Source organism: Pelodiscus sinensis, chromosome 3 (genome assembly GCF_052426305.1).
Source record: "Pelodiscus sinensis isolate ZL-2025 chromosome 3, ASM5242630v1, whole genome shotgun sequence".
Lineage (NCBI taxonomy): Eukaryota > Metazoa > Chordata > Testudines > Trionychidae > Pelodiscus > Pelodiscus sinensis.
This window is the reverse complement of record NC_143054.1, coordinates 104,010,535-104,022,654: the sequence shown is the minus strand read 5'-3', so window position 1 is coordinate 104,022,654 and position 12,120 is coordinate 104,010,535. Positions and strand designations below refer to the sequence as shown.

Genomic DNA, 12,120 nt, shown 5'->3' with positions numbered 1-12,120 from the left:
AGTTATTCCAGACTAAGGGGATTTAAAAATGGTGCCCGGACGGGAAGATGCAAATAAAGCCCGGGATATTTAAATCCCGGGCTTCATTTGCAACTCTGAATGCCTGCATTAGCCTCCCTAGTTCGAACTAAGGGGCTAGGGTAGACATACCCTAAGTGATCAACATATTTAAGGTCAGAAAGGAATCCCCTCCTGCCACTGACAGACAGATTGGAGAAGACTGTGGTGGGTTTTTGCCTTCCTTTGCAGCATGAGTCATGGGTCACTTACTGGTTAGGATTTGAGGACCTCAATGACTCAAGCCAGGGTTTATGGGCTTGTTTCAGGAGTGGGTGAAGTTCTGTGGCCTGGTGATGTGCAGGCAGACTAGATGATCATGATGGCCCTTTCTGGCCCTAAAGTCTATGAGAAGCAAGAGGCTCAGCTTTCAAATGTGCTGAGCGTCCACACACTCCCGCACTGATTTCTGAAAATCTAAAGGGTAAAATTCATCCCGGTGCCGAGGGTCAGTTTGAAGCCTATGCCTGACTTACAGTTTATTCCACGTATAAGGGGTGATTTTCACCCTTTATTAGTCAGTGGCAGAGTCAGGACTACAACCCAAGCATCCCAACTCACACCTCAGAATTCCTGCTACTAAACTGATGAGTTACTACCATTAAAGTTGAAAGATCCAATTATTTTTCTTCCTCTACAGTCTATCTATGTTGCTGCACCTCTCCCTGATGTTACTACTCGCTAAATTTAGAAACTGCCTTGAGCTGCTCCTAGGGCAGCCACTAATTCCTGCTCAGCTCCACCACTACATTTTAAAAACAACCAGGAATGTTGGGCATTAATGTTCATCTCAGATTGCACAGAATGGAGTAAAGCTGAAGCTCACCTGTGAAGAACAGGAGCTCATGGTTTTACCAAATATAAGAAAGCACAAAATCATCAGCAGGTGAAATTGAACAAACCTGGATTGATGCTTGGAGGTGGAGGAGGAGGAAGGGGACGGCCCTCTTTCATGGCTTTTGTGACTTGCTTGGCTGACTGAATAGCATTAATGAAGTCCTCATGCAGCTGTCTCCAGTTAGATTTCTTTTCTGGTTTATTCTGTAAAGGAAACATAGGGCAACAAACTCTACATACCTCTCTTACAGTAATAAAGACTGTCTGAGAGGTCTTTTCTAAATTGAATTTCCAGGAGGAAGAAGAAATATTAAAAAAAAAAAACAGAACAAAGCTTAGTAAGACTCAGGAAAATGGATTTGACCTATATCCCTACCCCATCCTCACAAATTAAGCAATGCTCCAAGGGACCAATAAAAGAATAATGCTGCATAACAAGACATTTTGGTCACAGAGGATTATAGATTATACTAGTTTATAGACTAACATGGCTACTCCTCTGAGAGTAGCTGAAATATGACAGTTAGTATGACAACCCCTTCTCAGCTCTTCCCTTTTGAGCTCTTCTTGAATATTTTTGCCTCTTCCCCCATCGAACCATCAGTCAAAGTCTGAAGTTGGATTCTCCACAGCCTGCTGTTGTTACTAGATCATCATCATCAGCAAACAACTATAATGGTATCTGTGAGACAAGTGGGCTACGTCTACACTGGCCCCTTTTCCGGAAGGGGCATGTAAATTTCATGAGTCGTAGTAGGGAAATGCGCGGGGGATTTAAATATCCCCCGCGGCATTTAAATAAAAATGTCCGCCGCTTTTTTCCGGCTTTTAAAAAAGCCGGAAAAGAGCGTCTACACTGGCCCCGATCCTCCGGAAAAAGTGCCCTTTTCCGGAGGATCTTATTCCTACTTTAAATAAGAATAAGATCCTCCGGAAAAGGGCACTTTTTCCGGAGGATCGGGGCCAGTGTAGACGCTCTTTTACGGCTTTTTTAAAAGCCGGAAAAAAGCGGCGGACATTTTTATTTAAATGCCGCGGGGGATATTTAAATCCCCCGCGCATTTCCCTACTACGACTCATGAAATTTACATGCCCCTTCCGGAAAAGGGGCCAGTGTAGACGAGCCCGTGCTGTGTGTGTGAGCATGTGCATGTATATTCACACACCTTCCCTCCATTTCTGCTCCAAGTGGAGCTGCCTTCCTTCTTAAACCCGATGGCTACCACAGCAATACAGATAATCTTCCTTGAATAAAGGAAGGAACATTTGCTCATGTTTGTATTTAATAACAGTGAAACTCTGCAGCTTTGTCTTTAGGACTTACAGGCCATTCCTGCATCAGATCATTGTCCTGCCATCACCTCCTCTCACTGACCTAACTAGACAGGAAGCTGGCAGAAGCTTGTATGTTATTCATATGGTTGTTTGGTTGTTTTAAGGAAGACCTCTATAACAACTGAGGCCTCAGTGTATTCCTAAGGGTTTCACTGTACACCGGGACAGCTCTTGTACCATGAAGAAGCCTCAATTAGAGGCAACAAGCCACTTATGAGTACACATAAAGTACAAAGGCTAGGGCTGGGGCCAAGGGAAGTCAAGAACTGAGGCAGACCCATAGTCAAGTTAACAGCATTTCCCAAGATAGAATGCCACCGAAAGTGAAGAACCCTAAGCTCATTCATCGCTGGAGTAAACAACGTTCATTGACCAAAGCTATTAGAACGAAGGCAACACGCCTGCTACCCTTTCAACAATACCTTTGGTGGTAGCTGTTTCTTCACTGAGGGAATTTCAGTTCCCTGCAGTCTCTGTTTCAAAGAATTGAAAGGCCTGCGCTTCTTGTTGAAGACTTTCCTGCATATTGTCTCATGCTTTAACTAGGATGAAAAGAAAAACAAAATCTTATGGTAAAGACCTTGCATTCTGCTCATCATGGGTGGTGGGTAGGTACTATAGGCAGGGGAAGGCAAACTGCCTAACAGGGCCCTGCACATGCCCCACCAGAGTCCAACAGGTTCCCTTTCCCAGACTGCTGTTGCAGAACCATAGAGGTTAGGGCAGGCAGGCTGGGGGCTATGTTGTCTGTTCCCGTGGTGCTGGGGCCACTCAGCACTAGGGCTTGGCTGTAGGGTGGGGAGGCCTTGTTGGTTAGGGGTCTGGTTGGCTGGCATAGCCTGAGGAGGCTGGGGCAACAACTCCTGGTTCTCCTCTTTGGCACTCTGGGGCCATGCCTCCCATCAGCTGTTTGTAGCAGGCTAGGGCAGTGCTATCCCAGTCTCTGGGTGCTACCCCTGGAGCAGATGCCAGCAGCAGCCACCAGGGGGAAGGCTTGCCTCCCCAAGCCATGGGGTCACTCATCCTTGCTGCTTCTGTCAGAGTTATAATTATTTCTGTCATACTCCGGAATATTGCTAGATGAGAGAATGTTGCACAAATAATCTACACTGCAGGGCATTACTGTGAATACTGATCAGGTCAGTCTCTTTCACATAATCAAAGTTCCTTTCAACATCTATGTTTAACTCACTGGCATTTACTGCTCCTTCCCACACCCCCAATCTGATACTTCATTATATGCATTTACAAAAAAAAAATAGCCTTTGTTTTATTACCAGAACATCTTGTGCAAAATGTCTTCCACAGGTTTCACAAGCTAGCAAATCTTGACTTGTGGCAGCTGTATAAAATCCAACATATCAAACTATTAGTAACACAGAATTTCTTAAACTCTCTCTCAATGGTAACAGCAAGCCATATGATTTCTGGAACTGATCATTTTGCTGTAAGAAAGGGCCTTTTATATAGTTACTGGTGGATTTAATTTTTCCTCCTTTTGTGAATTTTTCACCTCAGAGGTGGGGTAAATTCCTGATCCTACAGGCCTCCCATTTCCTGTTGTCTTATGAAGCAGAGGAGTCCGCTTTTCCATATGACAGTTACTTTCAGATATTTTACAATTTAATGTAGGCAATGTTACAGGTTACCATTCAACTGAATACTTAAGTGGCACATTTAGTTACTAAGATGACAAATGCTTAGGTGGATAAAATTCAAACTTTGGCTCTAAGCCAACTGATCATCTTTTATAGACACTTGTTCTTAATGTCTTACTCTTCTATTGAAGGCCGTATCTTTAGTACATCAGGCCCTCTGACACCTTATCCTTCCAGCTGTTGACTTCTTCCCCAGTTCTGCTCCATTCCCACTGTCCCATGGAAGGACAGCTTCATAAGGCCCCCTTCCTCCTGCCCACTTGCCAGCTCTGTTTTACCTCTTCACTGTTATTGACCTATTACTTTTCCTATATTTGTCCCCTGCCTGAGAAAGAGTGGTGGGCAGTTTGCATTGTGACTTCTGGGAGATGGTGTGGGAAGTCATGTTTTAAAGCACCAATTGGAAAAAGGTCTTGACCAGAAAACTATCTTTATTAAACTCGTAGCTGCAACACGCCCTAATCCTTTCTGGTAACTGTGGAAGACTGGGAATGCTATAAACCCTCCACATCTCCCCTTCTTTTATAATAAAGTATTCAGAATGATAAGATAAAGCATACACCCACACACCCCACAATTCAAAATAATCTAATGATTTAAAACTACTTACATTGCTATGGCTCCTTATAAATTACATTTACATAGTCCTCAGCAGTATTCTAAAGTTCAAGTCACTAGGGCTACGTTTACACTGGCCCCTTTTCCGGAAGGGGCATGTTAATTTCACAGGTCGTAATAGGGAAATCCGCGGGGGATTTAAATATCCCCCGTGGCATTTAAATAAAAATGTCCACCGCTTTTTTCCGGCTTTTAGAAAAGCCGGAAAAGAGCGTCTACACTGGCCCCGATCCTCCGGAAAAAAAGCCCTTTTCCGGAGGATCTTATTCCTACTTTGAAGTTGTTACTTTGTTGTTACTTTGAAGTAGGAATAAGATCCTCCGGAAAAGGGCTTTTTTTCCCCGGAGGATCGGGGCCAGTGTAGACGCTCTTTTCCGGCTTTTCTAAAAGCCGGAAAAAAGCGGCGGACATTTTTATTTAGATGCCGCGGGGGATATTTAAATCCCCCGCGGATTTCCCTATTACGACCTGTGAAATTAACATGCCCCTTTCAGAAAAGGGGCCAATGTAGGATCTGAAAGGGGCCCTTGAAGGATCTGATCAGTCTTCCAGGCCATATCCTTATTAGTTATTTCTGTATTGGGTTTGTGCAAGGAGTTCCCTGTGGAGGTGGATTGAATCCTGGCAAAGTACCTGCAGGCTCCAACTCCTCTTTGTCATCAGGAAATATTGAAGATGAACCTGATTCCTACAGAAAAAGTACTTGTGGAGGTAGCATGTAGGAATTTCTACCAAGTTCTGAACAGTTCCCCAAATGTCTGGGAGTTTTTAAGCCAAACTATGTTCCCTCATTTTAGTACAATAGTACTTTTTTGTTGTTTGGGCTGAACATTCAAGTTTTGTTGTTACCAAACTTATTTTGGCATAGCATTTGTAAATTCCTTCAGGCTGGACCACTTGGATTTAAGCTGAATCAGGTAAAGGATAGTGGAACTGGTATATGCGATTCAGCTCCCCCCCCCTTCCAACCCACCCTCCCTGTTCCTCTTTAGGGACCCCTCTCAAGCAGCTCCTAGTCCAAGAGGTACTCTCTCACCTACAGTTGGGAACAGTGGAAGAGGTCCTCCCTCCCAACCCCAGTCCAGAGGCAGGGGGTTTTACTCCCATTATTTTCTAATCCCCAAGAGAAAAAAAAGAGAGGCCTCTGGCCTATTTTAGACCTCCACAACTTGAACAGATTTATAAAGAGGCTGTTTCAGGATATTATCCCTAGCCTCTATCATACCTTCTTTGGATCCGGTAGACTGGTATCTAATCCTCAATTTGAAAGACACTAATTTCCATATTACCATAATTCTCACTGGCATTTTCTTCATTTTGGAGTGGGACAGACGCATTATCCATTCATGGTCCTCCCCTTTGGTTTGTCTGCTGCCCCTTGAGTGTTCACAAAAATGTATGGCTGTTGTAGCAGCCTATTTACAGTGGAGAGGTGTCCAAGTGTATCCCTGCTTGGACAACTGGCTCATCAGGACAGTCTGCAAGCTCAAGTAGAAAATTATGTGCACTTGGTGCAGTCAATCTTTCACAGGCTAGGCCTCATCCTGAACTTGGCAAAAGTGAACTCTAATTCCATGTCAAAAGATAAGAGATTATAAGGGCTCAGTTGGACTCCATACAGGCCAGAGCCTCTCTTCCTCAAGCACACTTCCTAACAATAAGGCTATGTCTATATTGCATGCTTCTTGCACAAGACCTGTTTTTAGATCTAGACTGCAGGGGTTTTTTTCGGAAAAAAACTGCTTATTTTCCACTATTTTTTTCCCCCAGAAGAGGCTTTTCTGAAATTTGGCCCATATACATGTGGCCAAACTTAAGAAAAAACTCCTCTGTCAGAACATCCCTTACTCCTCTCACCGAGAGGAATACAGGGATGCTGAAAGAACACACCTGCTTTTTTTGGAAACTTTTCAGAAAAAACAGATTCCCTGGACATGGCAGAGTTTTTCCGGGATACCAAAGGTATCTCAGAAAAAGTCTGCAGTCTAGACATAACCAGAGACTCTCTTCCTGGATCACAGCCTGTATTAGGGCATAATATGGCCAGGACAAGATTGCAGATCCTCTGCTGACTGCCCACTCACTCCACACGGGCGCAAGCATCCTCTGCTGCGTTCTTGGTGCATGTACCTATCCAAGACACTTGTAGGGTGGCCACTTGGTCTTCCATTCATATGTCCATTTTCCATTATGCTATTCAGTTGCACACTAGGGACAATGCTGGATTCGGAAGAGCAGTGTTTCAGTTAGCAGCTCAGTAATCTCCAACTCCACCAGAAAACCGCTTGGGAGTCACCTGCTTGGAATGGATATGAGCAACACATCTTGAAGAACAACAGTTTACCCTCCTTTCATAACTGTTGCTCTTCAAGATGTGTTGTTTATGTCCATTCCAATTCCCAGCTACCTTCCCTCTATTGGAATCTTGCGACAGCAAGGAACTGAGTGAGGGGATGGTCAGCAGTGGACTGTATAAAGCACCATAACAGCCATTCCCTTGGGCTCCTCAGCCAACCAACAGGTACTGTACTGTTAAGGGGAAAAACCTGACCACCTTGCATGCACATACCAGCCTGAAATGGACATGAGCAAAACATCTGGAAGAACAGTTAGTTACAAAAGGTAACTTTTTTCCCCTTGTTTTTTGTTTCATCTTGCTTAAATGTACCCTAAAAACTCACTCACCCAGCAAAACAATATTGTTTAGGACAATCTGGGTATAGGCACTGTTTGCTAAACACACTAGAAACATTTTTTAGCACACATCTACAGTTGTTTCCATGCTGTACCATCACTCAATACTATTAATGACCAGCACGTTACCAGTTTTCATGACACCTTAACATGACATTTAAGATACAAATTACGACATCAGCGAATCCTGGCAACGAATGTATCGCATGGTGTGCCCTCTACCACTCGGCATTAAGGGGCTCTCTCAGACACAGGTCATCCAATGGTTTCTGTGTTAAAATTGAAATCAAGCAGACATGTGAATAACTCAGTGCATACAAGACCAAGGGATTGCGAGAGCTTCCTTTCCCAGTTGAGCATGACACTGCTCAGTTTCTGCAAGTCCTCTTGATATAAATGCAACAAGCCTCATCTCTCTTGGCTGCTTTTGTGTGAGCACTACTCCTAACCCATATGAAGACACTTGACACAATATTCAATAAACTATCCACCAGTGACAGTAGAAGAGGCAGAGATGACAGTATTTCTTTTACACAATTAAATGCATTTTGTTGTGCAGTCCACCAGCTCACATATTTAATAAGTCTCTTAAAAGGTTTTGTTAGAGGAGCTAAAATTGGTAAGAATTTCAAAAAATGATCTGTCATGCCCAGGCATCTTCTTACAGTAGACACATCTTTGAGATGAAGTAAGGTAATGCCTCCAGCTAAATTTCATTTTCTAAGTATTTGCTCTATAAACTTCATCTGCTTCTTTCCAAATTCACATTTCTCATTTACAGTGAGCTTCTCGGAAATCTCTCAACATTACATGTAGCAAAATGCAGGACAATGTAGCACTTTAAAGACTAACAAGATGGTTTATTAGATGATGAGCTTTCGTGGGCCAGACCCACTTCCTCAGATGGGTCTGGCCCACGAAAGCTCATCATCTAATAAACCATCTTGTTAGTCTTTAAAGTGCTACATTGTCCTGCATTTTGCTTCAGACTAACACGGCTACATCTCTATCACTATTCAACATTACATGTAGTCACTCACATCATTTATTTTTATCTCCATCATATACCAGCACATCGTCTGCATCACAAATGATACCAGAGAAACCTGATGCAATCTGGGACAGTCTCTTTTTTAAAAGTTTTGGTGTTGAAGATATGCCAAATGGAAAATTATTCAACAATACCTAAATGGGAAGAAGAGTATAGTTATATAGATTCTTTAGCAAGGGGGGCATAGGTTGGGATACCAGCTAACTTTGAGACTTGTGTGTTTGGCTAAATACAGGAATACCTTTCTCTACATATGCTTTTAAAGTTTTATAAGATCCACATGGATTGAGATTTTTGGCTGTGGGTTTTAGTAAACAGTCATCTCCGCATACCAGTCACAAAGGGGTTATTGCTCAGACAAAAGACTTAATTCTTCTATTCTCCACTTCTTCTCTGACTTCCCCTATGCCTGGAGCATGGTAAAGAACAATGTCATTCTGCAATTATATCATAATGGGAGAGTGGAAATGCAATACAATACAGATAGAGTATGTCACTATAGAGATTACAGATCACCAGGAAACAGAAGCTGGCTGTCCATTTTGAGGTTCTGCTTTATTACAATCCTTTTCATTCATAACCCACAAAAAATAATTAGGCTCTTTAATGCTGCAGTGACCCTGCCAACTTGAAGATGACTGCCTATAATTGTAAAGCAGTAAGACATTTTGTGACTTACAAATGTGATAAATTAAAAAAGGTATGGCACATTTAATGCATCTGCTAAATATTTTTCAATAAAGATTGTTTTGTACAGGTTGAACCTCTAATCCAGCACTCTGTGGTCTGACAATTTTAGTTATCCAGGTGTCCAATTATCATGCATGCAGACAAGTTTCTTGCTGTCCCATCAAGTTTGTTTACAACTGTAGGGTAAACTGAGGCAGCCCTAAATGTGCTAGTAGGCCTCTAAACAGCATGACTCTATCCTGGGATTAGGCCTGGGAACACCACAGTCAGGATAAGAGCTGCACACAGTAAATGACCCTGGGCACCATAGCAACCACATTCTAAAACACTCGGACAGAACCCCAGTTGGTAACGTAACACATTTTGCTTAAGATAACATTCATAAAATGTGCTTAACTGTCTTGCTTCACTCCTAGATAATGAGCCTGAAAACCAAGCACTGCACCAACTCAAGGCCATACCCGCCTGCTATAGAAACATCATCTATGCAGACTAAAATATTACTGTTTTGCTGACATGTTTTGGCATTTGAACAGTAACTACCTGTATATTAATTAATGAGTTGTTACTTTGCAATGGGCGGAGATATTATGTAATCTTTAGTAGTTCTATTGGCTTATGTGCTCATTTTGTCTTGCTACTAGACCTATCAAATCATTTTTCCTCCATCCACCTGCTGACTATATAACCTATTGTATTGTTTTAATTAACCAGTGTTCACCAGGGTAACCCCTGCGTGTCACTATCAGCTGGTGTATAATAAATCCTCCGCTTGTTTTCACCTGCATCCAGAGTGTCCTGGATTATTTCCACCAGCCACCAGTCCTGACTCTCAGTGTTCTGTGCTGTTATTTAGCTCTAAATTTACTGCTAAGTGTCTTCTAAGAGCCCCGTAGGCAGTGGAAGTGTTGGTAATGCTGCTAGACAATATTGACCTCCCATGGTTCTGCAAATTCTCTAGTTTGACCCCAGTGAGGTCTCCAGTGAGTGCTGGACTAGAAAGGTTCAACTTAGGGTTGATAAATAGCAGATAAATAATGCTCACTTGTGAAGGTTAGTTTTGTATTAAGGGGGCAGCAATTTAGTATTTACTTATATAGCTAGAAGTGATCCAGACTAAGCAACATAAGAAGTTTCATGATGAAACTGGAGGGTGTGTGTGTATATATATGTGTGTGTGTATATATATATATATATATATATATATATATAAGGTGTATCCACTAATATCCTGTACCATAATCTCTATAAATTATAAGTTTGCATATATTTAGCCACAAGTCACCACTATTTAAATGTATGCTGTACCAAAGAAAATATAGAAAATATGAGCATTTTGGGAAGCCACAAATGTTTGGTCAGTTCCATGTACACAAGTAGAAATTAATCATAAAACTTCACATTACAGATGTAAAAGTGTGATCGTGTACACTTGGGGTCAGCAACCTATCAGAAGTGGCATGCCAAGATTTAACTTGCCTCATCCCCTTCAGTGCAAGCCCTGCCCCCTCCCATCCTGACCCTGCATCCTCCTTCACTCCCCCTTCCTATGCCTCCAGTGCACACACTGGCAGAGCAGAAACACTGGGACTCGCAGTTCCCTGGGAGCAATGCTAGGGTGAGGACAGATTGGGGGGGAGGGGAGGAGGCAGAGTCTCACTTCCATGCCGGGCCCATCCCTTTACCCAGGGCTAGCTCCTCATCTGCAGGCTGTAGCAGGTATAGCCTGGGGCTGCCTAGTGCTGTCCCCAGCCCCTGACCAGACACAGTGGGGAACTGTGGTCTTCCCATCCTCAAGGAGCAGCTGCAGCTTGGCCTGGGCTCTGAAGCCCCAGAGGCAGCAGCAGGGTGACCAGCCATGCTACCCTGATCTGCAGAGCAACCCCAACCCCCGCCCCCTCCCTGAGTAGGAGACAGGGCCTGTAGCACAGGGGTGGGAGTGTTAACCCTTTAGCTCCTGGGAGCTGTACACCCCAGGGATGTGGAGCCCAGCACAGGGTCGTGCCACCCAGCCCCTATACCATACCATGCATGCCACACACACAAAAAAAAATCTTTCATGCCATTTATGACAGGCATGCTTTATGTTGCTGACCCCGCTGTACAGTTACACACAGCCCACCTCCCCCACGCTGCTGCCTCTGTAGCCACGGCAGCAGCGTTGGGGGCAGACAGGAGCAGCCTCTGGCCCCACACACTGCAGCAGCGCTGGGAGGTGAGGAGCGCTCCATAGGAGATGGTATATGCAGGAAGCCATCTTAAAAGCTGGCTCTTCACATGCATCGGCTCCCGGAGAGGAGCCTTGCCCCACATGTAAACTTGTAATGGCGTATTTTTTTCAGCAGTTACACACTTACCTAAATAAACACACTTTAATATCCCTATTACACATTCCATGTTCCTGAAAGTGACTCTGTGTCATCATAAGATTTGGTGACATGAGAGAAGAGAGCGGTGTATATTAGTACCTACCCCTAATTTATCAAGGTATCAAATTTCTGAAGAAAGCACACTAAGTGCTCTGTAAGAGGCACTTAGAAGAACTAGTCACTGTATACTTGAAAGTCCGGGATCCAAAAGTACACCAGAGCTAAGGAGTGGGGGTAGAGGGAACATGAAAGAGAGTACATGAGAAATTCCTAGGTAGCCCAAACACATTTTTATAGCAAATTACAAACTTAATTACACAAAATGAAAAATATGGCCAATCCCCTTCAAAAACCTGCTATTCATGTACAATATCAGAGTCCAATTAATCCAGACTAGGAATGTTAGATTTTGTGTTTTTTAGTAATTATGTAGATGCAACAATTTTTAAGTTACAGTTACTAGAATGGCCCTTGGGGGTGGGACCAGTGTTAGAGAAACTGCCCCCCAGTAAAAAAGTTTGGCCAGGCCGCTCTTGACTCCGAGAGAAACCGGCCGCACCCTTCCTGCATACCATTGCCTTTAGAAAAGGGGAAGGTGCGAAAAGGGGAAAATAGCCTGACTCCCCCACCCATCACCTTGGCATGAGAACTGCGGGGCTTACCTGGTCACATGAAACCTGCAGTTTCGGCCCAACTCCTGGGACACAGACCCCCCCCACTTGGTGACCATTGGGCCATATATGGTAATATGCAAGTGCGGGAAAGCGATGTGCAGATTTGGGGATAAATACCCATGGCACAGTTTGCTCTA

General features: G+C 43.6%; 1 protein-coding gene across 2 annotated transcripts in view; it reads right to left on the bottom strand.

Annotated features, from left to right (window-relative positions):
- Window positions 1–12,120, bottom strand: part of ZC2HC1B (zinc finger C2HC-type containing 1B) — a 28,627-nt gene that overhangs the window by 14,015 nt on the left and 2,492 nt on the right. The window contains exons 1-4 of one of the 2 annotated variants that reach the window (XM_089777286.1): window positions 5,731–5,970; window positions 3,507–3,571; window positions 2,652–2,771; window positions 960–1,098 (exon numbers count right to left, since the gene is read on the bottom strand). In XM_089777286.1, the coding sequence (XP_089633412.1) occupies window positions 960–1,098; window positions 2,652–2,771; window positions 3,507–3,571; window positions 5,731–5,842 (436 nt within the window). In that variant the 5' untranslated portion in view covers window positions 5,843–5,970. Of the gene's footprint in view, window positions 1–959; window positions 1,099–2,651; window positions 2,772–3,506; window positions 3,572–5,730; window positions 5,971–12,120 lie in introns of those variants that run through there. The other variant, XM_025179598.3, reaches the window with a different exon arrangement.